The 27,201-nt window shown below is 45.9% G+C and overlaps 2 protein-coding genes across 7 annotated transcripts in view; both read left to right on the top strand.

Annotated features, from left to right (window-relative positions):
• The window catches only part of MORC4 (MORC family CW-type zinc finger 4), a 92,174-nt gene extending 76,912 nt beyond the window's left edge, over positions 1–15,262 (top strand). Inside the window, exon 18 of the mRNA XM_074029368.1 lies at positions 15,023–15,262. Coding sequence (XP_073885469.1) covers positions 15,023–15,155 — 133 coding nt within the window. The 3' untranslated portion in view covers positions 15,156–15,262. The remainder of the gene's footprint in view (positions 1–15,022) is intronic.
• RIPPLY1 (ripply transcriptional repressor 1) lies at positions 200–25,109 on the top strand. 6 transcript variants are annotated; one of them, XM_074029375.1, is made up of 4 exons: positions 200–280; positions 22,976–23,051; positions 23,649–23,713; positions 24,288–25,109. In XM_074029375.1, the coding sequence occupies exons 2-4, from the start codon at positions 23,031–23,033 to the stop codon at positions 24,445–24,447; spliced, it is 246 nt and encodes an 81-aa protein (XP_073885476.1). In that variant the 5' UTR covers positions 200–280; positions 22,976–23,030; the 3' UTR covers positions 24,448–25,109. The 6 variants fall into 6 exon arrangements, with proteins under 6 accessions (XP_073885476.1, XP_073885474.1, XP_073885475.1 ...); XM_074029373.1 differs by having other exon boundaries at positions 23,571–23,713; XM_074029374.1 differs by lacking the exon at positions 200–280 and adding an exon at positions 18,639–18,766.
• The last annotated feature ends 2,092 nt before the right edge of the window (positions 25,110–27,201 follow it).

Raw genomic sequence — 27,201 nt, 5'->3', positions numbered from 1 at the left:
GCTTCCACAGCATTGGGCACATGATTGATAGTCAATACGATTCATCAGCATTGGAAACACCAATACCAGTGTTGATGCAAAGCACTGCAGAGCAGGAGCTGATAAACATTTGATGAATGGAGAGAGACATAGTTTGAATCTCACCTGTCACTCATTAACAAGTCTTTCTTGACATTGGTTTCTTATTGCTAACCTTGGCACAATTGTACCTGTCCTGATCATGACTGTGCATCTCATTGAGGCCTTCAGTGCTGCTTGGAAATCCTTTTACTTCTCCCTGGTAAGCACCCTTCTGATGACTACTTCAAATATTTACTACTACTTTTTGAGCTCCCTACCCTACCTCCTCCCTGTGCAGCTGTTACTTCTATCTTGATCATTCTTTTTGCAGTCAAGATCCTTAAGCCAAATTCATTATTGATGTCTCCACTTCTTCACCCTCCCACTCACTGCTCAGCCCTCTGCAGTCTGGCTGCCACCATTAGCCCTCCACTGAAAATATTCTCACCAAAGTTATCAACTCTTTTCTTGTTCCAAAATTCAATGATCATATCTCTGTCATCTCACCTTGTCTCTCTCCTTCATAAAACTATCTTCTCCCTTGTTTTCTGTAGCACCATTCCATTTTACCTACTTCTCAAAATGATTCTTCTAGTTTTCCTTTATAAGTTCCTCTTCTGCTGCTCACTCTTTAAGTCTAACTATCTATCTCTGCCCCTGTAGCCTCCTCAGGGTTTCATCTTGACTTCTAGACGGCTCTTCTTACCCTTCACATTCTTCATGGGTTATCTCATCCACTCTGTCTCCATGCCAGTGACTCCTGAATTCATACCTCTGCCACAGATTTCTCTCCTGAGCTCAAGATTTGTGTAGTTAACTGTTACTTGGAATGGCCCTACCTGAATGTTTTAATGGCCTCAAATTCAACATTTGCAAAGCTGGAATCATCTGCCCTTTCTCTCCCCATGCCCAAACTGCTCCTCATGCAGTGTTCCTTACCTCAGTGGGGCCATCATCCAGTTAATAACCCAAGCCAGTTATCCTTGCTTTTTCACTCTTGTTGACATATAATTAATTGTAACGTACCATCAGGTCTGCCTTCAGAAATAGACCGTGAATCCATCTACTTCTTTCTGTTGCCACTGCCCAAACCATAGTTCAGACTATGCAACCATTGTTGCTTGACCATTTGGAAATCTCATAGACACCTCAAATTGATCTCTCTAATTTCACTTCTGCCCCAATCCTGCATTAATGAATTACCCACCCAGTAGTCAAAGATCTTTGTAAAGTTGAAATCAAATTGTGACTCTCACCTCACCTTTTGCCATGCTTAAAAATCTTCAGGAGCTCAGCGGGCGCGGTGGCTCACGCCTGTAATCTCAGCACTTTGGGAGGCCGAGGTGGGCAGATCATGCGGTCAGGAGTTTGAGACCATCCTGGCCAATGTAGTGAAACCCCATCTCTACTAAAACTACAAAAATTAGCTGGGCGTGGTGGCGTGTGCCTGTAATCCCAGCTGCTTGGGAGGCTGAGGCAGGAGAATCACTTGAACCGGGAGGTGGAGGTTGCAGTGAGCTGAGATTGTGCCACTGCACTCCAGCCTGGGCGACAGAGCAAGACTTTGTCTCAAAAAACAAGACAACAACAACAACAACAACAACAAAAATCTTCAGGAGCTCTTAAGTATTTCAGGATGAAGTTCAAACTTGCTAGCCCAGGAAACCAGGAAAGCCCTCCATTATTTCACCCCTGCTTTTCTTCACAGCCTCATCTCACACCATTAACCTCCAACCTCATGCTTTATGCATACACATACATACACATATGATCCAGCCAAACTTAAGCACTTGAATTTCTCTGACTTTGCCTTTCTCTGTGTGTCCAAGCCCTTACGCATGCTATTCTACCATCCACCATTTGCTTGGATAATTGCAAATCATCTTTCAGGACGCATCCTTGCCTTGAAACCATCCTTGGGCCCTCCCTGCTGCTCACCCAGGCTGGGCTCAGTACTTTTCTCTTCCTCCTCCTATTTGTATCTGAGCTTTCAGTGAGAATTGGTGAGATACCTTGAGGTTTTCAGGGGGAAGACCTACTTACTGCTTCCCAGAGGAGCAGCTCCTGCTTCAGCCTTCCTGGGATGGCAGCAGAAGAGCCAAGCTTGAGTTTCTCAAGGGAATCAACAGTGTCCCCAAGAGGAAAGCCTCTCCCCAGAGCCTGTCCTAAGTAGTAGTAAGTAGGCAAGTATTTTGGGGTGAGGGAGAGGACAGAGTCAAGAAAATGCCATTACTGAGGCTTAGAATCTCTAGAGTCTGACTTGACATAGCAGCATGCCCAGGAAGGAGGAAGAACAAGTTATTGAAGCTTATTCGAGTGGCAAAAATGGCCCCATGCAGGGGCGGGGGGCGTGGAGTGATGGGTTCAGCTTTCCACCAGGGTTAGGAAGACCAGTTAAATGGCAAATGGTTGGGTGGTGAGCCAGGCTGGATTCAGCCAGGGTTTTGTTTGTCTGATGAGCAGTAGAGGTGAGGGCAGACAGGGTCCTGGTGTTAGAATCACAAGATCTAGCTTCTTGTTGTGTCAGTTCTGCCTGGAACCTGTTGAGGAAGTCCTATAGCTTCTCTAGGCCCTAGTTTGTCATCTCCAAGATTTTGAGTCTCAAATAAAGGCATGGGGACAGGAAGCCACTTTGACAAATATAGAAGACTGAAGAGCTGTTATTAGAAGCAGCCAGCTTTAATAGAAACCTCTCTTTGAGGGATCCTCCTAGAAGTCAAGTACTGGCTGTTCTGGAGGTACAGAAGACTCTAGGCCTTGCCAGCTGAATTTGTCTTCTGGGCATGGGGCCAACATACTCCATGGCCCAAGGACTGGGCAAGAAAGTTTAACTTAGGATCCTTACTTAATCTTCCCTAGTGGGGGGATTGGAGCTGCAGGAGAGGATTAGGAGGGTCAAGATTGACTGCAGCTCCTGACTTAACCCCTTCTCACCTGGGCACTTTCCCTGCTATTCTCCCCATCTCTTGCTCCAAGAGTCTTATGCGTGGTACTCTTTATTTGGCAGTACCCTCCTAAGAGTACATGGGACAGGCACTTGGGGTTCCCAGGCTCAAGGAAGGAACTGATGTGGCCTTCTGGGGCTGATGGTGGCCACCACAGCCCTCTTCTGTCAGTCAGCCTCATTTCTCCATCTCTTGATCTCGCTGCCCCTCATAAGAATCTGAGACACTTGCCCCCTTCTCTGAACCTCACTTCCAGCTGCCAAGGGCACTAGTATGTGGCAAAGCCATTCCCTCGAGGCTCTACTTTCTCAAAAGTTTGTCCTTAGTGCAGTTCATCTTTCCTTCTGCATCAATTGATTGATGGCAGTTCAGAGAATTGCAGCTGGATTGAGAGATTTTCTAATTGTTTGAAAAGGAAGTTGATTTTTGTCCTGATTATCAAAGTAAAGCATTCTCACTTTAGAACACTGGAAAACACAAAAAGGCAGAATTTAGAAAACAAAAATCGCCTACAATCTCCCCAGGCAGAAGTGCTGTGAATGTTTTGGTTCCAACTTCATTTTCAGAGAGGGCACTTGAAGAGAGTAATGCCTCAGTCCAAAGAAGGAATTTCTAATGACAGACTTGCAGACCAGTGGGGGAGAGTTATTGAAGGGCTTCATGGGGAAACTTTATGACTTCACTTAGGAACTCACCTTCTGTTACCTCCCTGAGCCTTCATGCCAAGGAGGGCACTGGAACTGGCTGTGAGGGAGTGCCCCTTCTGCCCCTCCTCAGCCCCCTACACTTAGGCAGAGTGTGGCTCCCTTCCTCCAATTTTTATCCCAGTCCTTTTAACCCCCCAAACCAGAAAATATCTGATTTGGAGAGTGCTTTCTCTGGTCCTGAAGTTTTAAAGACTAGAATCTTTGTGATAGCTTTGAGGAAACAAATACCACCAACCCAACCCTCCCATACCCTTCACTCAGAAACCCAAACTGGCCCAGCCTGGCTCCACCATGGGGTGAATGGATAGTGACTAGGAAGGAAGAGTGCCCACCTCGGTGAATTTAAAAGGCAGCAACTATATCAGGATGGAGATACTTACAGGGCAGTTCTTTGCAGATCCTTGGATGGGGAGATGCCCCTGGAGAGGGAGAAAGGGATCCTGAGGGAGGGGAGCGAAGTACAAGGGGCCACGGGCTGAGGTGATAAAGGATTTCTAATCGTTAACCACAGCTTTGCAAAATCCATCTGCAAATCTGAGCCGTGGGTCAGAGACTTATTACAGATCAGAATTAAACCCCTGGAGGCTGGGAAAGATTGAGGTACTTTAGGAAAAAAAAAAAAAAAAAAGGTTTGGTGGGTTTTGTGTGTGTGTGTGTTTTTTTCTGTCAAAAACTCCACTCCAGCTGGGCTTTTGTGTGGTGACCTCTGTGAACCCAGGAGAGGTCTTGTGGGGAGGGGATTTGGCCCAAGAAGGAATTCAGAACATTCCTGCTTTGAGGGTGGTGAGAGGAGGGGGCTCTGTCCCGCCAATTAGGTGTCCCTGGCTAGCAGCCCTGAAGCCCAGTGGGGAGTAAGCTGCATAAACACAGTCCTGGTGAGCCAGTGCCCAAGCAGCCCTGCATGGCCTGCAGCCGCACAGACTTTTCTACTCAGCATGATTCTCTGGCAGGCCCTCAGCCCTACCCCACCCCTAAGGTTGGTCCCAAGGCTCAAGGGCAAACATGGGTACTGTAACTTCAGACTCTGAGTTCAAAGAGCAGGTCCTACAAGGTGGAACTGAGTAGGCCAGCATAAGGACAGGGCTCTCCTTTTTACCACACACGGCAGTGCCATGCACTATGTCATTTAAACCTCTCAAAAATGCTGTGAAGGCCAGGTGCAGTGGCTCAAACCTGTAATCCCAGCACTTTGGGAGGCTGAGGCGGGTGGATCACCTGAGGTCAGGAGTTCGAAAACAGCCTGGCCAACATGGTGAAACCTCGTCTCTACTAAAAATACAAAAATTAGCTGGGCGTGGTGGCACACACCTGTAGTCCCAGCTACTGGGGAGGCTGAGGCAGGAGAATCACTTGAACCCGGGAGGCAGAGGTTGCAATGAGCCGAGATCACACCACTGCACTCCAGCCTGGGTGACAGAGTGAGACTCCGTCTCAAAAAAGCAAAGCAAACAAACAAAAATCCAAACAACAACAATAACAACAAAAACGTGCTGTGGAGTAGTAGAGTGCAGTGACTGGCTTTACTCTCCCAATGCAAAAAAGCTTTCTTGTTTTTTCTAAGTAGAAAAATACTAGGTGCTATTGAAAAGAATTCAGAAAATGAACTATAAAGAAGAAAATAGAGGTCCTCATAATGCCACCAGCCAGAGATAATCATTGCTAACATTTTGATGTAGAAGATATCGATGGGATTTGTTGTATAAAATTGAATCACACTATACCTACAATTTGTGTAACCTTCCATCATTTGTAAATAACATATCATGGACCTATTTCCATGTCCATTAAAACACAGAACTACATCATTCTGTCATGGCTGCACTGCATTCTATATATAAAATATGATTTATTTGTTAACTACTAGACATTTTGTTATTTTCATTTTCACTATAACCTAGCATCTTTGCACATAATACTGACAAAGTCTTAAGAATAGAATTGCTAGGTGAAAGAGTGCATGTTTTAAAGGCCAATACAACATATTACAAAAATAGGGCAGCCGTTACTATTTCCAGATGAGGAAACCTAGGCCCAATGAGATGAAAAGAGTTGCCCAACATCCCTAGTTGAGCAGTAATAGACCTGGAATCTAGGTCTGTAGATGTCTAACTTGGCAAACTTTGCGATGTACAACACCAACTCCCTCCCAAGGATTCCCATGTACGAATGATAAGGTCACTGTTCATTGAACACTTGCTAGGTGCCAGGCACTGTCCTGAAGTGTTTCCTATCCATAGTCTCTCTGTGCTAGTGCAGAGCAGAGTGAGGCGTGGGTACCAAACCTGGCCACCTCTAGAGCTTGCCTCATAATCATTATGCTTGACTCTCTTTTTCAAGTCATATCAAAGCAAACAGTCAGATTTGTTGCCTACAGTGAACTCAGTGAAGCAAACCAGAAATCATCCTCCTTCCCAAGGCAGCCCATCCCTACCTTGCAGGTACAAATGGAGCCCTGACCCCCTGGCAGTGCTCCTGAGCAAGGGTCTCTCCAGGTCACTCCCTCTTGGCAGGCTGGGACACGCTAAAAGGGCAGCCATGCCTGAGCTCAGGCCTGGAGAGTCTTTGGGCATGAAGGCAAGCAAGGCTGAAGGGGTGGGAGGGATACCAGGCTAATCCTCTAACCAACTATGTGACCTCAGGCAAGTCTCTCCATTTTCTTTCTTCAGGCTTCACCCAGCCGAATTCCCAAGGCTGGGTGAATGAATGTGAATGCATTTTGACAAGTAGAAAATGCTGATTTAACACAGACTATTAGAATTTGTAGTAGAAGGGCACCTTATCAGTTCGTAGTGACTGTGCAGTTGAGGATAGGAAAAGGCAGAATCTTAGGGGCAGGTGCCAGGGCGGATGAGGAGACTATGTTGGCAGGATGTGGTTTCCAGATTGGCAATCATTCAAGGAATGGGTTCTAACACTGTGTTTCCTTCAGGTCGGCATTGTCAGATCCTGGTGGAATCATGCCAAATATTATGACTCCTTAGTGTTGAGCCTGGGAGGTTCTTTAGTAATCCTTCTGCCAAGACCCCTGCTGAGATCCAAAGAGCTTAGATGGGTGCGGGAATGGAGAGGGGGCTAAAAGAACAGGAACAAATAGCAGTCTGAGAAAAGCAGCATTTAGTTCAGGAGAAAAGTGAGTGGGGAGAGAATAAAGGGAGGGAAATAAGGGTATGGAGAAGCGGTGGGTTGGGGAAGAGAAAAGGAGAAGAGAGAAAAAGGGTCTTTGAGGAAGAAAATCGAAGAGCACTCTGTAGAAAGCAAGGTCCCGAAGGAGAGGGAGGAAATGATGCTATGAAAAGAGGAGTCTAGAAGGAGAAATAAGAGATTCTAAGGAAAAGGGTGCAGGGATGGACTCTGGGAGAAGAAGTTAGGGTCTAGGGCAGAGAGAGGCTTAGAGATATTTCACCCTCACTATTCCACCAAAAGAAGTTCTTGTCACAGTTACCAATGTCCACATGTCACCAAATCCAATGGCCACTTTTTAGTCCTTAATTTCCATGACCTCTCTGCAACATTCAATGCCCTTGATAACCTTGTCTTTCTTGAAATGCTTTCTCCTCTTGGCCTCTGTGATAACAACACTCCTCTGGTTTTCCTCTTATCTTTCTGGGTACTTCTTCATTGGTACCTCTGCCTCTGCCAGACCCTTAAATTTGGGCGCTTCTCAGGAGCCTGACCTAAGTCCTCGTTTCTCACTCTGCATTCCCACTCTGGGAAGTCTCATTTATCCTCTGTGGTTTCAATTATCCTCTATCATCTGTTGACTTCCAAATCATCATTTTCAGCCCAGACTTCTCTGGGCTTCAGACCTTTATATACTGGCATCTCCATTTGGATAGCTGAAAGTTGTCTCAAATGCAACATATCCAAGGCCTTGCTCTGTTGCCTGGGCTGGAATGCAGTGGCATGATCACAGCTCACAGTAACCTTGAGCTCCTGGACTGAAGCGATCCTCCTGCCTCAGCCTTCCAAGTAACTGAGACTACAAGCATGTGCCACCACGCCCAGCTAATTTTTATAATTTTTTTTTGTAGAGATGGGGTCTCACCATATTGCACAGGTTAGTCTCAAACTCCTAGGCTCAAGCCATCCTCCTGCTTCAGTCCCCCAAAGCGCTGGGATTACAGGTGTGAGTCACCATGCTCAGCCTCAAAATTGTATCCTTGATTTCCCTTTGAACTGAAACCAGTCCTCCCTCAGTCTTCTCCCTTTGAGAAAGCCAGTTGTTTAAGCCAGAAATCTCGGAGTTAGCCTTAATTCCAGTGTTTTCTCTTTCTCTGACCCTCATTGTACCAGACCTGTAAGTCTTTCCCATTCTACCTCCAAAATTTAGCTCTTTCGTCCATCTGCTGGTTTCCACTTCCACTTCCCTTAGCATCATCTCTCACTGGGATGTTGCAATACCCTTCTGATTTTCCTACTTTTCCTTTTGACTTTCTACAGTCCATTCTCCACACAGTAGTATGATTTGGCCCCCACCTAGCTCTCCAAACTGGTTTCATACTACTCTCCTCACTCCCCACTCTCCCAACTGGCTTCCTTTCAGTTTCTCAAGCCTACAATGCTCTCCCTCCCCTCTAGGCCTTTACAAGTCCTGTTCCTTCTGCCTGGAACTCTTTCTGGACCCTGACCCTACTCCACCTTCAGCTGGTTTTGTTTGGAAAACTCCTTATCCTTTAGGGCTCAGCTTAAGCATTGCTTCCCTGATTCCTGGGGTCTGTTGGTTGGATGTTTCTCCTCTGTGCTCCCAAAGCATCTTGTTATCCCCCCGGCAATTGTCTCGGATTGCATTTGTTGTTGCTCCTGCATAGGACTGTGAATGCCTGAAGGGTTTGGCTTTCTTTTTAAAAATTTTCTTAATTTAACTTTTATTTTAGGTTCAGGGGTATATGTGCAGGTTTGTTATGTAGGTAAACATGTGTCATGGGGATTTGTTGTGCAAATTGGGTTTGGCTTTCAATTGTTATTTTCATCACTATTCTAGTCTAATACATAGTAGGTGCACCATTGAATTGATGGGATCAGACTGAGAAGAGATTGTGGTAAGAAGGGAAACAGTAGATGGGTCTGGGAAGAAAGGGGTCTGGGAGAAGAGGAAGGAGAGAGAAAATGATTATGTAAGGGAAAGGTGGGTGAAGAAGGTAAGTTCTGGGAAGGGAGGCAGGAGAAGGGCTCATGAAGACATGTCTGGGAGGAAAGAGAGAATAAAGGTTTGAGAGGCGATGGATAAGCAGATCTAGGAGGAGAAATGTTGAGCAAGTGCTTCCTAAGCACTAATGCACAGACTTAAGATGAAAGGAAGGGAGTGGTAGAGGATCACCAATAGGAGGAAACAAAGGCCAATGTAGCAAGATTTGTAAATTATTTAAAGCTTATTCAATTTAAAAGGCTACTTGTCATTCCGGACTTATTCTTTGAAAAGTTGGTATTAAGGTTTCTTTTGTAAAATAAGAGGTGGTAGTATTTTTCAATGCCCTTAATTACAAAATTAAAAAGTTTGACAACCATATGCTGATTCCCCCTCATTTAAAAAAATTTTGTAATTGCACTGATCCACAAAAATCCCAAATTGAGGAGACCTCTGGGAAGAGCACATTCTGTCAATGGGTCTCAACATTTTGGTCTCAGGATCACTTTACACTCTTATTTAGGAAATGATCTAAATGTCTTTCAACTAGTGAATGAATAAACTGGTACATCTGTGTAATAGAATACTACTCCACAATCAAAAGGAATGTACTATTGATACACACAGCTACATGGGTGAAACTCAAATGTGTTATGCTGAATGGAAGAAGCCAGACTCAAAAAGCTGCTTACTGTTACGTTCTATTTATATAACATTCTTGAAATGACACTACTGTAGGGATGGATAATAGATTAGTGGTTGCCAGGGGCTGGGGTGGTAGAAGGGGTTTACTACAATGGTGTAGCATAAGGAAATTATTTGGGGTGTTGAAACTCTTAATTGTTGTTACATAACTCTATGCATTTGTCAGAATTCATGGAGCTGCACACCCAAAAGAGTGAATTTTATACATCCCTCCACATTTTGTCATTCAGAACCTTAATATCTATGCAAATTTAAAAATAAACAAATAAAAGATATTAGTTAACAAATTATTGAGGACTCCAAAGGGCTTTTATTTGCCTAACCTCCAAAGAGTTATAGCTATTGACATTGAATATATTTGAAATTAAAACTTACATTTTAACTATTTATATATTACTTTAAAATAAAAATTATGAACCTATTACATTATAACATAAATAATATATATTTATGACAATTATAGTTTTCAAAACAAAAAAATGGCAAGAAAGTGGCATTATATTCAATTTTTGCAAATCTACTGTCTGGCTGAGCACAAGGCAGCTGGATTCTCATATCTGCTCTTGCATTCCAGCTGTTGCAATATGTGGTTTTTGGTTGAAGTGTGTGAAGAAAATCCAGCCCCACAAAGATAGGGAGGTAGAGAAGGCGGGTATTTAATAGCCTTTATAGGCAGAATTCTAAGAATGACCCCCAAATGACCCTCACCTGCTTATACATTCCCTCTCTTTTGGGAGTGTTTCTGATGAGATATCACTCCCATGTTTGTGTTAGTTATATGGCAAAGGGAAATTATCAAGGTTGTACTCACCTAATCACGGGAGTCCTTTGAAAGAGGGTTCGTGGCCGGGTGCAGTGGCTCACGCCTGTAATCCTAGCACTTTGGGAGGCTGAGGTAGGCAAATCACCTGAGCTTAGGAGTTCGAGACTCCCCTGGGCAACATGGCAAAACCCACCTCTATCAAAAATGCAAAAATTAGCTAGGCATGGTGGTGCATACCTGTAATCCCAGCTACTCGGGAGCCTGAGGCAGGAGAATCACTTGAGCCCAGGAGATGGAGGTTGCAGTGGGCCGAGATTGCACTGCTGCACTCCAACCTGGGCCACAGAGCGAGACCCTGTCTCAAAAAAAAAAAAAAAAAAAAAAAAAGTTTTCTAGTGGCAGAAAAGGAAGTCGGAAGTCAGAGAGATGCAAACTTGACTATGCTGTTGATGGTTTCCAAATGAAGAGAGCTGCGTAAGAAGGAGTGTAGGTAGCCTCTAGGAGCCACGGGCAGCCTCTGGATGATAGCTAACAAGTCAAGGGGGCCTCAGACCCACATCCTGAAGGACCTGGATTCTGCTAACAACCTGAGTAAGCTTGTAAGGGGCCTTTTCCCCAGAGCCTCCAGATAAGAGCCCAGCTCAGCTGACCACTTCACCTCAGCCTTGTGAGATCCTAAGCAGGGAACTCAGGTGAACACACCTGGATTTCTAACCTATATAACTGCGAGATGATAAATGGGTATCATACTAAGTTGTTAAGTTTGTGGTAATTTGTTATGGCAGCAATAGAGAACTAATAAATGGTGTGGGGATTCTTGATAACTACACCTAAACTTCACAAGTGGTTTTTTCTTAATGTTTCTTTGCAATGCTGAATCTGAAACTAAACTGTATCAGTGAACCTTTTGTACTCTGTTACATTAAAATCTACTGGTCCGCCAGGTGCCATGGCTCACACCTGTAATCCCAGCACTTTGGGAGGCTGAGGTGGGTGGATTGTTTGAGGTAAGGAGTTCAAAACCAGCCTGGCCAATATGGCAAAACCCTGTCTGTACAAAAAATACAAAAATTAGCCAGGCATGGTGGTGTACACCTATAGTCTCAGCTACTTGGGAAGTTGAGGCACAGAAATTGCTTGAACCTGGGAGGCGGAGGTTGCAGTGAGCCAAGATTGTGCCATTGTGCTCCAGCCTGGGCGACAGAGTGAGATCCTGTCTCAAAAAAAAAAAAAAATCAATTGCACTTTGAATGGATCTGTTATCCATGCATGATTTTGTAACATCATGCATTAGTCATCTGGAAAATATCTGTCTACCCAGTTATGCAGATCTTCCCATTGTTGACTCGCTTTTTGATTGTACAATATTAAAAAATCACATTCATTAATATCCCTACTAATCTTATTAGAAAGCTCTTTAGGATATTGAGAAGCTCTCAAGTTCACAGTGGCTGATACAGGTTTTCCAAAATTTTGCTTTTTCCTTGAAAGCTTAACTTTTATCATTGACAACAAATAGTAACAGTTTGTTTTCCTTGAGGTGACAGGATCATTTTGTCCATTTTTAACAAAATACTTGCCAAGCACCCAAGTTCGAATAACCACAATTTATCTGTCAATCATTCAAGTAAAAAAATAAAGTGCTCCCCAGCACTTTGGGAAGCTGAGGCAGGTGGAACGCTTGAGCCCAGGAGCTTGAGACCAGCCTGGGCAACATAGCGACACTATGTCTCTACTAAAAAAATAAAACAATTAGCTTGGCATGGTGGCACAAGCCTATAGTCCCAGCTACTTGGGAGGCTGAAGTGGGAAGATTGCTTGAGGCTGGGAGATCGAGGCTGCAGTGAGCCATGATGGCACCACTGCACTTTAGCTTGCATGACAGAGCCAGACCCCGTCTGAAAAAAAAAAAAAAAAAAAAAGAGTTCCATAAAAAATTTGCTAGTTTAGCTTGCAAGTCAATTGTGCAAGTGCTTTTCCTCATGACAATTGCACTTCAGTATGCAAAAGTGCTTTATATATCCATATGTACTTCCTATTTTGTCACACAGATGATTACAAAGACATACTCAAAAGTTTGATATTGAATAAAAATTAATAACTTTTGCTGTTTCATTGAGACATTCTTAAATGAACCTGACATTTCTTCTACCAGGAATACATTGGTGACAAAGAAGAACATGAATACAATGTAGTGTCACTGCCTTGATCCATGCTAAGTCGCCAGCACTTTCACCCACCATAGCTTTTTCATCCTCAGTGCAAATGTCAACACAGCAAAAAAAGGCAAATAACGTCTTAGTACTATATGAAACGAGATCTTTTTTGTTTGTTTGTTTGTTTGTTTTTAGAGACAGGGTCTCACTCTATCGCCCAGGCTGGAGAGCATTGGTGCAATCGTAGTTCACTACAGCCTTGAAGTTCTAGGCTCAAGTGATCCTCCCACCTCAGCCTCCTGGGTAGCTGGGATGACAGTTGTGCACCACCATGCCCAGCTAGTTTTTATTACTTTTTTTGTAGAGACAGGGTCTCATATGTTGCCCAGGCTGGTTTGGAACTCCTGGCTTCAAAAGATCCTACTGCCTTGGACTCCCAAAGTGCTGGGATTACAGGTGTGAGGCACCATGCCTGGCCCCATGAAAGCAGTTTTGACTGAACCTCCTGAATCTTAGGGGCTCCCTGGATCTTTGGACCACATTTTTAGGGCTGCTGGTCTAGGCTGAGGCTGGAAGGGGAGGGAAGAGGCCTGGGAAAGAGTGGAGATGAAATTTTAATAATGCTTAGAAATGTCCTGTCAGTAGAGGAGACAGCTGGGCATGAAGAGGAGGAGAGGATTTCTAGGTTCCTTCCCAAAGGACCTCTGCTGTTGTTGTGCCCTTTCCTACTCCTGACCTGCCTTGTTCATGATCTGTCCCAGCCAAGTCAACAGCGACCCTCTATAACTACTCGTATCCTGGGATCTTGAGTGCTCTGTCTTACAAGGCCCCAATGTGAACAGAGAATCCCACCCTGGCCCATGCACCTGTCATAGCTGTCTGCCACCCTACCGTGGAGCCCCAAGGCTACTTGCTAGACTAAATCTATTAGTCTTCTCAGACCAATTACCTGTGTCAACACCATTCCATTTGCATGAAATGAATGCCTGCCATGTCCCCAGTCCTGAGCCAGGTGCTGATGGGAGGGAGGAGACGAGACTAAGCCACAGCACCTCAATACCAAGGCTTGCTTCCTATCCAAAACAGTGACTGAAAAGAGGGCTGACACCCCTACATGGGGGAAAGCTCAAATGAGAGGCCTGCAGAAGGAGGCAGATGTTAGCGTGGCTTGGAGGCTTCCTGCAGTCAGTGTGAATTCAAGGAGGACCTGGAAGGGAGGGCAGAATTTGTGTCATGGGGAAGAGAGGTGTTCTAGACTTGGAAGGGGTTAGGGGTGTGGAGATGGTCATGTGCAGGGATACTGTAGTAACAAGCCTGCTGGAAGTAAGGGGGAGAACAGGGTGGAGTCAGAGGTGAGGCTTGAAAGAATAGGGAAAATGTGTAAATGCCTTTTATTCCCATCACTCATGAGCTGCCATTGCGGGTGTCTGAGCAGGATGGAAGCTATGTTCTGGGAAGCCAAATCTGGCCCAGTATGCAAAACACCTGAAAGTATGTGGGACAGAAAAGGAACACTAGCTTCCATACAGTATTTTATTTCATCCTCACTCTAGTCCTGGGAGATGGGTACTATTGTTTTCATCCCCAGGAAATTGAGGCTCAGAAATTGGTTCACTTACCCAACATTACCTGCATGGTAAAGGATCGAGGAAGGCTTCCAACCTAGGCCTGCTTCTAAACCCTGTGCTCTATATAGCCACAATGTATGCAATGATGGAGGGGCAAAAGGAATAATCATAATAGTCACCATTTACTGAGTGCTAACTACATGTCAGGTTTTAAGCAAAATTCATGCACTATTTCTTTTGGTCTTCACTGCAACTCTGTGAAGTAGGAACCATTATTTTTTCCCCACACCCAAGTCTAGCTGTAGGGCCCAAGCTTTTTCCACTTTAAGTTTGACTGCAAAAGTACAGGCATTAGACAAGAAGGCCCTGAGTTAGAGTAGCAGACAAACCTCTCAATAGCTCCTTGAGCCCGGGTAAATTACTTAATCTCTCCATGCCTCAGTTTTGTGCTCACCTTTATTTTTATGGCTTTTTTTGTTTTGTTTTTAGATGGAGTTTCGCTCTATCCGCCCAGGCTGGAGTGTAGTGGTGCGATCTCATTTTACTTCAACCTCCACCTCCCGGGGTTCAAGTGATTCTCCTGTTTCAGCCTCCCGAGTAGCCGGGATTACAGGTGCCCCAAGCCACCATGCCCAACTAATTTTTGTATTTTTAGTAGAGACAGGGTTTCGCCATGTTGGCCAGGAGGGTCTTGAACTCCTGACCTCAGGTGATCCGTCCATCTCGGGCAGATCACCCAAAGTGCTGGGATTACAGGCATGAGCCACTGCGCCCAGCCTCTGCTCACCTTTAAATGGCAGTAATAATAGTAGCTACCTCATAAGATTTTTGTGAGGAGTCAATAATAAAACAATAAAGCACTTAGCATGGTGCCTGGCACACAGTAAGCAGTCAATAGATGTGAGCTATTTTTCTTGTCATTGTTTTTGTTAGTTTCTCAGGATCCACAGGAAAATAGCTGCCACTAGTTACTAGTATCTTTTGCTTACTTAGCCAGGATCATCAGGACACCAAGACTAAAAGGACAAGAGGAAAGACCGCGCTACTGAGAATTCAGCATCGCTTCATCTTCCCAAGGTCTCAGGCCAGGCTGGGAAAAGGGGCTGTCTCAGAGAAGAAAGGATGAAGAGGCTGGCCCAAGGAGCCAGGGGAGGAGCTGGATGGAAGGACAGGACGGAGAAGGGATGGAGCCCAGCTGGGAGTGATGTTTCCAAACACCTCCCTCCTGCCCACCTTCTTCCTCAGAGCTTTGTTTTTCTAGGCTTCTGCAGTCCAAATGAGGAGCAAATGGGGAGCTGCGAGAGGTTCTGCCAAGAGAATCTGCACCACATGGGCCACAGCCCTGGCTCAAATGGTGGACCAAGCGGCGGAGGGTGTAGGAAGAGAGCTGACCCAGGAACAAACTGTTCTCCAGAGGGGACCCCCTGTCCCAGGAACCCAAGGGACTGCATATAAGAGTTGGCACATTTGGGACATTTGGACTGGAGTGCAGAGGCCCCAGGCACCATTTGCTATTTATGATTTGGAGGCGGGCCCAGGTTGGGGAGAGAAACTTCTCCTTTGCTCCTCTTTCAGAGCAGGCCCTGTGTTACTTCGGGCCTCCACCAGGCACCCTCACTGGATGTTTAGGCCTCCTGCCTTCAACCTCAGGAGCCCCAGCTTGCAAGGCAGAGGCCAGAGGGAAAGAGGAAGAGCTCCTTTCTGGAGAGGAGTTCAGAACCTGTTGCTGGAACTTTCAACCTGGCATTCAACGTTCTCCTCCCTCTATTGCCCGCTGGCCTAGGCTCTCGCTTCCCAAGACAGCCCACTCTCCCCACTGTTCCCCAGTGGCAGGGTAGGACTGGGCAGTGGTTAGGAGCACAGAGACTCCCCGAGTTTCAAATCCCAATCTTGTCACTTTTAGTTCTGTGACCCTGGGTAAGTTCCCCAGTCTCATCTTTAAAATGCAGCTTTTAATAGTATCTTCCTCACTGGGTTGTTTGTGAGACTTGAATTAATTCACGCAGAGTGCTTAGAACAATGCCTGGCATATAAATGTTTAACAAATGTTCTCTACTTATTATCCACCTCTGTGTCACTTTTCTTTGCCAGAATTGCATTTCCACCTGCTCTCTGCCTCCTTAAACCCAGTCCAGCTCAATCTCCCCCTCCTCCATGAAATCTTTGGGCAGTATCCAGTCTCCTGACCTCTGTTACACCCGGCAATGAGACCAGAACCATTTTGAGAGCAAAGGACAATGACGTGAGCAGCACTAACTAAATTAATCACAGAATAACATCTGTGCTATTCTCCTTAGTGCTATCAAACTTTTTGACTGTGACCCACAGTAAGAAATATATTTTATAGCATGGCCCAGTCCATGCATTTGGTATCAGTGTATTCATTTGATATACAATGCATTTGTATATAAACATTGCTATAGAATATGAAAAAAAATAGCCGTGGGTGTTGGGACATACCTGTGGTCCCAGCTACTTGGGAAGCTGAGGTGGAAGGATCGTTTGAGCCCAGGAAGTCAAGGCTGCAGTGAGCTGTGATCGTGCCACTGCATTCCAGCCTGGGTGACAGGGTGAGACCCTGTCTAAAAAAAAAAAAAGAAAGAAAGACAGAAAGAAAGAAAAAAAATACACTGTCCCAAGAATGATCCTGAGCCTTCCCTCCAGAGGCCCTAAACCCTGAAAAGTTTACAGGTGAATGGCATGTTTGCGGGATGGAGATAGAGTCGAGGGAGGCTGCAGTGGACGGCGTGTGGAAGGCCTTCTGAGGCAGAAGACCAGAGAGCAGGCTGAGCTCAGATGTCAAAGGGCTTTAACTGCCACATGAAGGAGTTTGGACATTTTCTATAGGCACTGGAAGTTTTTAAGGAGAAGAAGACCATACTTGGCTATGTATTTTAGAAAGACCTCTGGGGCAGCTGTGAGGAGAATGGATTGGAAAGGCTAACTCACAGACAGGGAAAACTATGAGGAAGCTCTGGTTGAGCATCCAGGTGAGAGAGGACGGATGAGGCCATAATTTAAGAAACAATTGGGAGAGTGGAGGAGTGCAGAACATGGAGGAGACAAAAGTCAGAAATGGTGAAGACTGAAATCAGCAGCCAAAGTTTTGAGCTTGAGTAACTGGGTCAATATGATGCTGGTTTCCAAGGTAGGTACAGAGGAGATTTGTCCCGGGAGAAAACAGTTCAGTTTTGGAATAAGTTTGAGATACCCATTGGGAAAATGTCAGTGGGAAACATAACTCTCATTCTTTCATTCATTCAATAAACATTTATGAGACTGACATAGATAAACTAACATTTTGTTTTGCCAAAGTAGAAACATTAAAGAAATAAAGTAACTTCCATCATTGCCATCATTTCAAAGAACATTTTACTACCAAAAACTAGGAAGCGCATAATCTCAGAACGAAGGAGAGTCCTCTATATAAATTTTTTTTTTTTTTTTTTTTTTTGAGAGGGAGTCTCGCTTTGTTGACCAGGCTGGAGTACAGTGGCACAATCTCGGCTCACTGCAACCTCCACCTCCTGGGTTCAAACAATTCTCCTGCCTTAGCCTCCTGAGTAGCTGGGATTACAGGTGTGTGCCACCATGCCTGGCTAACGTTTGTACTTTTAGTAGAGACGGGGTTTTGCCATGTTGGCCAGGCTGGTCTTGAACTCCTGACCTCAAGAGATCTGACCGCCTCAGCCTCCCAAAGTGCTGGGATTACAGGTGTGAGTCACAGTGCCCGGCCTAATCCTTTATAATTGAAAAGATTTATTTATTGAAAAACTTTCCTAGTAAAGTTTTTTTCATTTTGCCATGAAAACATCGCTGTATAATATCAGCCTGTTTTGTGGACTGTAATTGGAGAACCACTGATTCGAGGAATGGGCAAAGGAAGAGAGGCCAGCAAAAGAGACCATGAGGAATGGTTCCAGAGGCAGGAGGAAAACCAAGAAAGCGTGATCCTGCAGGCCAAAAGAGGGGACAGTTTCAGAAATGAGGACTTGGCCAACAGTGTCTTTTGCCACCCAGAGTTCAAAGAAGTAATCAAATTTGGCAATTAGGAGGTCATTGGTGACAGAGCCCTTTCACTGAGATAATGTGGCTGGAGCCAAACTCCTTTTGGTTGAGGTGTGAGTGGGAAGCCAGGAAAAGCGGAAGTCTAGCATGTAGAGTACTTTCAATAAATCTGAGACTGAGGGAAAGAAAATAGAGAGAGGAAAGGAGGGAGGGAGGGAGAGAAAGAGATCAAGAGAGAAAGAGCAAGTTAAAGGAGCAAGAGAACACACAGTGGAGAGGGAGTTCTTGTTTTTTGGGATAACAGAGACAAGCATTTTATAATTAGGAGAGAAAGAGCTGGTATAGAGAAGCTGAACTTTCCCAAAGACAAGAAGCATAACAAATGGCTGGAGGAAGGGCCCAGGAAGGAGGTGGATGAGGCCAAGGCCCAGGCGAAGGGATTAGCCTTTAACCAGAGGGGCACCTTGTCCCCTGAGAAGAGAGGGCTGGAGGGGAAGGAAGTTGGCAAGGCAGGCCAAGTTTGAGGGGGGAGTGGGGCAGGGCACTGAGGTAATTCACGCTTGAAGGCCTCTGTTTTCTCAGGGAAGTAGAAGGAGAGGTTATTCCACGCAGAGAGGGGAGGGGCAGGAACATGGTAAGGAGGTGAAGGAAGCTTGGAATGTGGCCAAAGCGAAATGTGGAGGCTGGAGCTGGGGCCTTGACAAGGGAACATGCTCAAGGATGACTGAGGTGAGCTGAGATTGGTCAAGTCTGTCTTCCCTCTGGTCTTGTCTCCCTCGCTAAGCTTGAGGCAGAGTCCACAGCACTTTCCTTTCCTGTCTGTCCCTTCGTTAGGCAATGCTAACCCCAGTACTCTCAGAAAGGTCTGGAAAAGCAATCACTGGCAAAACCCAGAAGCACTATAGGGCTGTTACGGGGAACAGAGGTAAGATCTTAATTGCTCTGATAGGCAGATCTCCATCTTGGTTGATCCAGACCTTTTCTGCTGCCTTGCTGACCAGTTTACTCCTGTTTTGTGTTAAGTGAAAAGCATAACAGCCAACTTTTACCCAGCAACACTTGCAGGCCTTAAATCTTACAGGCCAGGGAAAAGTGAACAAGAGGAGCCAGCGGCTTCATGTCCCACAAGCTAAATGAGGCTGAGGCAATTCCTAGGAGGTAGCAAGACACAGCCATTGTGTAGGGAGGACAAAGACCCATGGAAACAGGACTGAAGGCTCCCTGGGCTCCAGGAGAGCATGCTGGGAGCTGAGTGTAAGTGGAACCCTGAGGCCTGCTAGTCAGAGGAGTGAAGGGACTGGACAGCTCCTAATGTGAAGGGAGTGACTGAAGGAACACAAGTTGAAGATGGGAGGTGGCATGATGGGTGGCATGGTTGAGTCTGGTCAGGCATAAGCCCCGAGCTCAGGAGGAATATCTGCCTCTTAGCCCTCTCCCTCCTTCCTTCTGCTGATTCTCGGAGGCCACTTACAAGTGGAAAAGATCCTAGAGTGTGACAACAGGTATTGTGCTTCTTTCTCCTTTGCACGCCATCTCCTTCCAGCCCAGTCTTTTCAGCCTGACTCCTTCTCTGAGCCACAATCCTCCTTTCAGCCAATGATGCAGTCAGTACAAGCAAATGCTCAGCTCATGAAGGTAAATTTAGCAAGAACTCTCAGAGATTGATAGATGCTCCGGCTCCCCAGCAACCCTCTCTTTCCCCACAAGATTTCCCTCTTCAGGACCTGGGATCTAGCTTGCACTTAGAAAATTCAGGGACAGAGAGCTCTCTCCAGTCCAAGGCAGCACATTCCACTGAACTCATTTCATCTCATATAATAAACCTCTGTTTATTGAGGGCTGGGACTGTGCCAGGTCCTTGGGTTAGGTGGTGACTGAGCCATTAGAAAGTTTTCCTTTGATTGAGCCAAAATGTGTCTCCCTGTAGCTTCTAGCCATAGGCCTCAGCCCTGCCCTTTGAAGTCACCCAGAACAAGTGTAATCTCATTGCAGTCTAATCTTCAGATATTTGAAAATATCTGTCATTTCACCCAGCTTTCTCTCCTCCAGGGATAAACATTTCTTTCTTGGTTTATGTTTATTTTTAGTGCCTTTCCTTTTCACTACTCAAATAATATCAGTTCATTGTGGAACTTTTTAGAAAATTCAGAAAAACATAAAGTAAAAATCCACTCCACTGTTACTCCCAGAAATGACAACCCTAGCATTCTTTCTTCTCACCAGTCTTATTTTTTCTCTGCACGCTGTCCATTCTACATCTTTTTTCTTACCAAAATGGGATCATCCTTTAAGTAATATTTTAGACACTTATTTTGTTTTCACTCTTTCAATATGTTAACTTTTCCCTCATTCTTCTACCATGCCAATTTTAATATGAAATTGTGTAACTGCCCAATGATTTATCTAACCAGCTTTTAAAAGTGAGACATTTAGGTTGTTTTCAATTTTCCTTTGCTGAAAAGAACATAGTGAGACTAGAATTGGAAGTGAGGTGAAGATGAGGGGTAGGTGAACAGAGAAATGAGGAGCCCTTAAATTAGTCATGCTATCTTACCATCTGATTTTTTTCCATTGTCTGTGTTGAAAAATTACACTTCCCAGAACATGATCATGAGCACCTGCTTGGTATTCAGTTGCAAGTATTTGCCCTAATTAATGTAACTGGTTTCCTATTATTGGACATTGAGGTTGTTTCTAATTTTCGACCATTACAAACCGGACTGTGATGAACACCCAAGAAGCTAAATCTGTGCTGGGGCTAGACACTGAGGTCAGGAGGAATATTTTTGAGACCTCTGAAGCGTAAGGTCCCTGCCAGTAGTTGTAACTAGAAGCTTTCTGGCAAAGGCCCAGAAGGCTGGCTAAGGCTGAGGACTGTGCTCAAGCCTCTGGGCTTGCCTAGGTTCAGTACCCATTTATGTAGCCCCCGTCAGAGAGTGTTCAGGCTGGCATGGTCCTATGGGACCACTGGGTCAGCACCCTCATCTTTCATGTGAGGGAACTGAGGCCTAGGGCTGGGGCTGGTCCTTCAGCGGCTCTGTAGTCAGGCAGAACTTTGCCTCTCCCCAGCACCCTGGCTCCTGAACTGGAAGCTGAGCTCTGAGGTTTGGAATCTCACCCAGAGGCCCTGTGAAATCCCGCCTGCTCTCCTTCACTGGGCCACTTACTGCTGAGGCTGGAGGGGGCACTTTGGCAAATGAACTGATCAGTAAGGGGCTGAGGGGCATTGAAAGAAGACTTAAGGTTTACTGTACAGGCAACTGGGCCTGCTCTGCCCAGAATGCCCCCTTTTTTCCCTAACCCAGATGATATGCTTAATGGCAGTCACCCTATATTCAGGTCCACCTGGCAAATCTATTTGAGGTTGAGCTGAAATAACAAGTGAGTCCCTCACTCTCCTTAAAGAAGTCAGTTGTCTCTTCTTGCCAGGAATTGGCTTTGTTAAAGGCCTGTCTATTCAGCCCTCTGTCCCTGACAGCTCTATGGTTTCAGAGTGCTAATGAGCTCCTCTCCTTCCCCTCTCAGGCCTTGCTACTGCCTGGGGAATTCACACAAATGGTGTGCGATTTGCCCCTTCTGTGTTTTCCTTTCTGACTTGGAGGCAAAGCAAATCCCTCACCTCCCACTGACACCATGTTTATTCAACTGGGAGAGATTTCACACCCAGGAACCCAGCTCTCCCTCCTTGAGCCCCTTCCCTAAATCTTTGTCCCCCTCCCGAATCATCCCACCCCTGTCCTCCCTGAATAATTTATAAGATCAGGCAGGGCTTATAAAAGGGTGTCCCAGGAAAGGCCAAAAGAGTGCAGAAGGTTCTGGGAAGTAGGGGCCCCCACAGTCCGCCTGGCTCTGGTCCCCTAAGAATGGACTCTGCTGCCTGTGTTGCTGCTGCCACCCCTGTTCCAGCCCTGGCCCTGGCCCTAGCTCCAGACCTAGCACAAGCCCCACTGGCACTCCCTGGCCTGCTAAGCCCATCTCCCCTTCTCTCCTCTGGAAAAGAAGTAGATGGGAGTGAAAGGTAAGTTGAGCGTGGCCTTTGGCAACCTGAACTTAGGCTTGAGGGCTTCCTGAGAGAGGAAGGAAAATGAGATGTCCAGGGCACCCTGTTCTCTGTGAAGGGGAAAAGCAATGGCCTCATAGCCCTCCCTCCTCATCTCTAGCTGGAATATCTCATCTGGCTTTTCACCTCACTAATCCCGCTGGGTGGCAAGAGGGGACTTGGGGACAGTGGCTGTTGCCAAAGCTGAAGGTGAAGCAGCCAGGTCTTCATAGGCCAGGTGGCTTAGTCCCCTGAGGGGGATGGGGAACTGCTATGAAACCTGGGCTTAACACAATCTAGACTGTGGCGGTGCGGAGTATGGGGAAAGAGGACCAAAGTCTAAAGAGGTCCTTCACTGGGACATTGTCTTTTTCCTGACCATGACATAAGATTTCCATTGGCTTTTTTCCTACCTCTGCAAGTACAGTGGGGAAGCAGTGGGCCCAGGAACATTTCTGGCCCTCTTCCTCAGCCCAGGAAGATGGTAGAGCTCTGAGTTCTACTTCTTGGAGCAGGAAGTAGGAGGCAAGATATTTTCCATCTAACCCCTATTCATTACTCCAAACATTTAGCCTTCAACAAACATTTACTGAAACAGCTGCTGTGTACCAGACATTGTGCTAGGTGTTGAGGATTCAGATACGATTGAACATATCTTTGAGCTTAAGAAGCCCAAAGACAAGTAAATAGACAATTACAAAACAGGATGATAAAAGCAATAACAACATTGCTGAAGCTGAGAGAAGGGGCATCTGTCCTGGAAGGGGCTCAGGAGCCTTAGGAAAGGCTTCCTGGAGCAGATGGCACCTGAGCCAAGCTTTTGGGAGGCCTGTTGTTATCTCAGGGAGTCCACCTTTCAGTCTCTTCCTCTACCGATTAATCTCTTCTCTTTGTCCCAGAGGAACTTGTCTCTGGAGGCCCTGGCTGTCTTCCACAAATGATTCCCCAAGGCAGATGAGGAAGCTGGTGGATTTGGTGAGTTCGAGCCCTTGTGACGCATGACATGCAGCCACATGCATTAACACTGACCAGGTCACTTCCCAGAGAACCCCTGACCTCAGTCCAAGGGTGCAGATCTGAGATAGCATCCTCACAGTTTTGCCAACATTTGATTCCAACAGAGAGCAGATCCAAGTTTTCTGTGGCAATTGGAAAGATGAGGAGACCAAGGCTCAGAGTGGACAAGAGATCTGGGCAAGCCCCACATCCAGTGTGGGGCAGTGCTGGTGCTTGAGGCCTGGTCTCCTGGCACCTTGCCCCAGTGCTTTCCCACCCACCCCATCTCCTTGAATCTTTGCTGCTCCAGTAGAACTCTGTCCCCTGGAGAGCGTCCAAACAGGTGCTGGAACAGAAGAGGGAAGCAAACAACCCACAGGACTCTGTCTGCTTGTTTTTTAACCAGAAACAAGAGAGACCCCTTGTTGAGGGGCAGGTACTGGGGGTTGCTGGGTCCCAGAGATGTCTAAGGTCTCTTCAAGATCATTTTACCTGCAGCTTTCTGACCTCTGGTACAGACGAGGAAGTTATCTAGCCATGTACTTTGAACCACATGCTAGCTTTTGCTTTGGACAGGCTGCTGGCGGAGCAACAGCTGCTGAGGTCACCAAGGCTGAATCCAAGTTCCATCACCCTGTCAGGTAAGCTTCTGGCATCAAGCTCCAAACTTGACATAGATCCATTAGCTCTTTGAATCTTCACAAAGGTCTTGTAAAGCAGGAGAAGGGAGGGATTGCTATCTATGATCGCTGTTTCATAGAAGAGAAAGTTGGAGCCCAGAGAGGTTAAGGGACTTGGCCAAGGCTGTCTTCCATGGAGGCATTGTTACTGATGCCCAAGAATGATCCCCCATGGATGGGTCAGTGAAATAATCCTCAGTGGAAGGAGATGGGGGCCACAGGGCTGGAGAATTCTTGGCTAGAAGCCTTCTGGGGTAGGTAGCAGATGGGGTCAGAGCCATAGTTGATAGATGCTGGGGCTGGGCCCCCGCCCCCACCACTATAGGTCCATAAGGGGTTACCTTCCTGCGTGGGGCCATTTTGTAACAATTGCAGAAGGTTCTGTTACAAAACTTTCTTTCTTCCTTTCCCTCTGACCTCATTGTTGCAGCCAAGAGAAGGGGTTTAGGGGCCAGCTTCTTTCTTGGCCCTACTGGCCCCTCTGCACATATGAGACCTGTCTAAGTTAGGGGCCATGTTTCTTCTCTGTCCACAGGCTCTTCTGGCCTAAATCCCACTCCTTCGACTATCTGTACAGTGCTGGGGAGATTTTACTGCAGAACTTTCCTGTCCAGGCAACCATCAACCTATATGAGGACTCAGACAACGAAGAAGAAGAGGAAGATGAAGAAGAGGAGGATGAAGAAGAGAAGTAGGAGGCTGATGAAAAGAGGCCAGAAGGGTGTGTGAGGGTACCAGGGTCCATATCCTACAGCGCCACAGCTCATCCCCCTTCCCTACCCCTAACCTATCCAAATGGAGGCAGCCAGAGCTGATTGGGATTCAATTTGTCTGGCAAGTTTCCACAGACATCAATTAGATAGAGCTTTCTGGACTGAAAATTGGGTCCTCTAACTGCCCAGCTCACCCTGGCTCACCTGACTGGCCTATAAGCCCAGGCCTCTGGCATCTCATTGTCTGGGCTGCTGTTGTGTTGACCATGGGAGGGTTCTAGGAGCTCTAGAAGAAGGAAGGCTTGCTGAAGCCTCCAGGAAGCAGAACAGGGCAGAGCATGCCCTTGCGGAGGGAAGTAGTCACTCCTCAGGCCCTTTGACTCCCCAGCCTTCCCAGGTGGGCATGTAGTCCCGTCTCTCTGTGGAAAGCCTGACTTCTGGCTTCACCCCCAGGAATACCAACAGCAGATCCATGTAAGGTTGGGGTGCCTTTTTGATGAGTCTTACAGTAAGGGAAGGGGGCGTGTAGAGAATCGGCTTCCTCTGGGGATGACCCCCATTTTGCCTGCTGTCCATTGAAGTCTGTGTGTTGGCATGAGATGAATCAGGAGAAAAATAAACTGGAGGGTGTTTTCCTTTTTCTTGGAACTGTGCTGATTTCTTAACTGAACTCTGCCCATGCTGTGAAGCCATGGGCAGAGGGTCAGAGACCAGCTCAAGGCCAATTCATTGCTTTTCCTACCTGAGGTCAGTTGACAAGTTTTTCTTCATGGGGTTGTAGGGCTGGGGACCCAGCATGGGGCCAGGCCCCCTCCATCAATTTGTGAAATCAGACTTGATTAAACTTCAAGGACAGCTTGGAAAGGAAACAAAAAGGCCCCCAAAAGGCAGTTTGAAAGTTGGGAGTAGGGATGGAGGTGAGAGGGGAAAAGTGACAGGTGCAGCCTCATCTGAGCCTCAGAAATGGCTGTGTGCATGTGGGGAGGAGGGCTACTAGGTCCTAGCATTTTTTCCCCTCAATTCCCTTTGTATTTACTGCAGCTCAGACCCTCATGCTTACCCTTGCTCCAATTACTCTTCGACTATTTTTTTTTTTTTTTGGCCTCCAGTTGTCCCTTTGTGATTCATCTTCCACACTGACCACCAGATTAGACCATATCATGCCTTTGCCAACACTTTTGGGCTTTTTTTTTTTTTTTTTTTTGGTCACAGATCCCCTTGAGAACCTGTGGCTTCTCTACTCAGAAAAATATATGTGTTCACACCACACACACATACACACACACACACTCATACACAGTGCTATATCTTCACAAATCAAGTACTTAACTTGATATTCTAGGCCTTTCAATTGTGTGGGTTTTGCCTGTCTCTTCAGACTCATCTCTCAACTCTTGAAGTTTACACTGCCTCTCCTTGAATGTGGCATGCTCTCTAACACCTCTGTGTCCTTAACCCTGTCTGGAATGCCTTTCCACTTTCGCATGCCTGGTAAACTCTCATTCATCCAACAGAACCAGCTCAGACACCCCTGCTGTAGGAAGCCTCCCCAGACCCCTCAGGCACCAGGTTGGGTGCCCCCACACATTCAGAGCCTCCTCTAACATAGCATTTGCCTCCTTTCCTATGTAGTAATCTGGGGCTGTATTTGATATTCCCATATGACTTCATTGCACAGAACACTGCCTGGCACAAAGGAGGTGCTCAGAAAATGCTGAAAGAGAAAAGATTCTCAAGTCTTCTGAAAGCAGCTCTTGGTGGAACCACCATTGTTCCTCAACTTGCCAGCTTCCTGGTTTAGCTACAAAGGGGAGAGGGTAATGTCATCTCTCTCAGGAGCAAAACGATGACCATCTTTCTTTTCCTCCTCCCTCAACATGAGACAGGCTGCTTCGGTTCTGAACCCTAGCTGGGACTTGCCTGCATTGGACAAAACCTTGAGTAGGCCACCATACTCACACACTGGTGCCATCTATTGGTCAAAATTTAACCTTGTTCTTTAATTAAGGCTTCCAGGCAGTTGACCTTTGACTACATTAATTCTTTTAGTCCATTCTGTTTCTGTTTGCAAGTAAAGTGGAATCTACCATGTGCTAGCAGTATGACCTTGGGCCAGTTACTTATCCACTCTGAGTCTCAGTCTCTTCATCTGTAAAATGGGGCCAATAATACTTCCTTTCAGAGTTATTGTGGGGATTAAATGAGATAATATATGTAAAGTACTTAGCATGCCCCCTGTCGTATAGTACAAACCCTCAATAAATGGTAGTAGTCATAATAATAGTAGTCTTAGTAGCTGCTATTACTGATTTTATAAAGGAGATGATCTTATAGGCCAGAGTCAGCTAATGACGATTTACTCAACTAATAACTGATTTGTCAGTTATCACCACTTGATCTTCCTGGCACCATTTGATGGTTTACCAGTAAAAGCATCTTTTCAGTGTTTATTCCAAAATAAAAAAAAAAGAAAGAAACCCCAAACAATAATAATAATAAAAAAACAACAACAAAAAGCGGAGGCGAAGTGTGGCTCCCTGGACCACTGTCTACATTCAAATGGTAGCCCACAGGTTTCAGTTCCCTTTTTCCAAGGCCAGAGGTTTGTAAACATATTTTTTGTGCTTTAGCAGGAAAACTTTTCTTTTGAATTGAATGCAGAATCCCAATATATAAATCAAATAAAAATGGAGCTACCCAGGTGGAAGCCATAATGCGGGGGAGGGCAGAATTCTT

This window comes from Macaca fascicularis, chromosome X (genome assembly GCF_037993035.2).
Source record: "Macaca fascicularis isolate 582-1 chromosome X, T2T-MFA8v1.1".
Taxonomy (NCBI): Eukaryota; Metazoa; Chordata; class Mammalia; order Primates; family Cercopithecidae; genus Macaca; species Macaca fascicularis.
Note: the sequence above shows the minus strand (reverse complement) of the source record. Positions and strands in the feature narration are given on the sequence as shown.

Excerpts from the sequence above, each read along its gene's own strand:
- RIPPLY1 (XM_045384342.3), top strand. The coding sequence starts at position 21,901 with ATGGACTCTGCTGCCTGTGTTGCTGCTGCCACCCCTGTTCCAGCCCTG. Across the intron at positions 23,052-23,570 it reads TGAGGAAGCTGGTGGATTTG|CTTTCTGACCTCTGGTACAG; the intron begins GTGAGTTCGAGC and ends TTTTACCTGCAG. Across the intron at positions 23,714-24,287 it reads AAGTTCCATCACCCTGTCAG|GCTCTTCTGGCCTAAATCCC; the intron begins GTAAGCTTCTGG and ends CTCTGTCCACAG.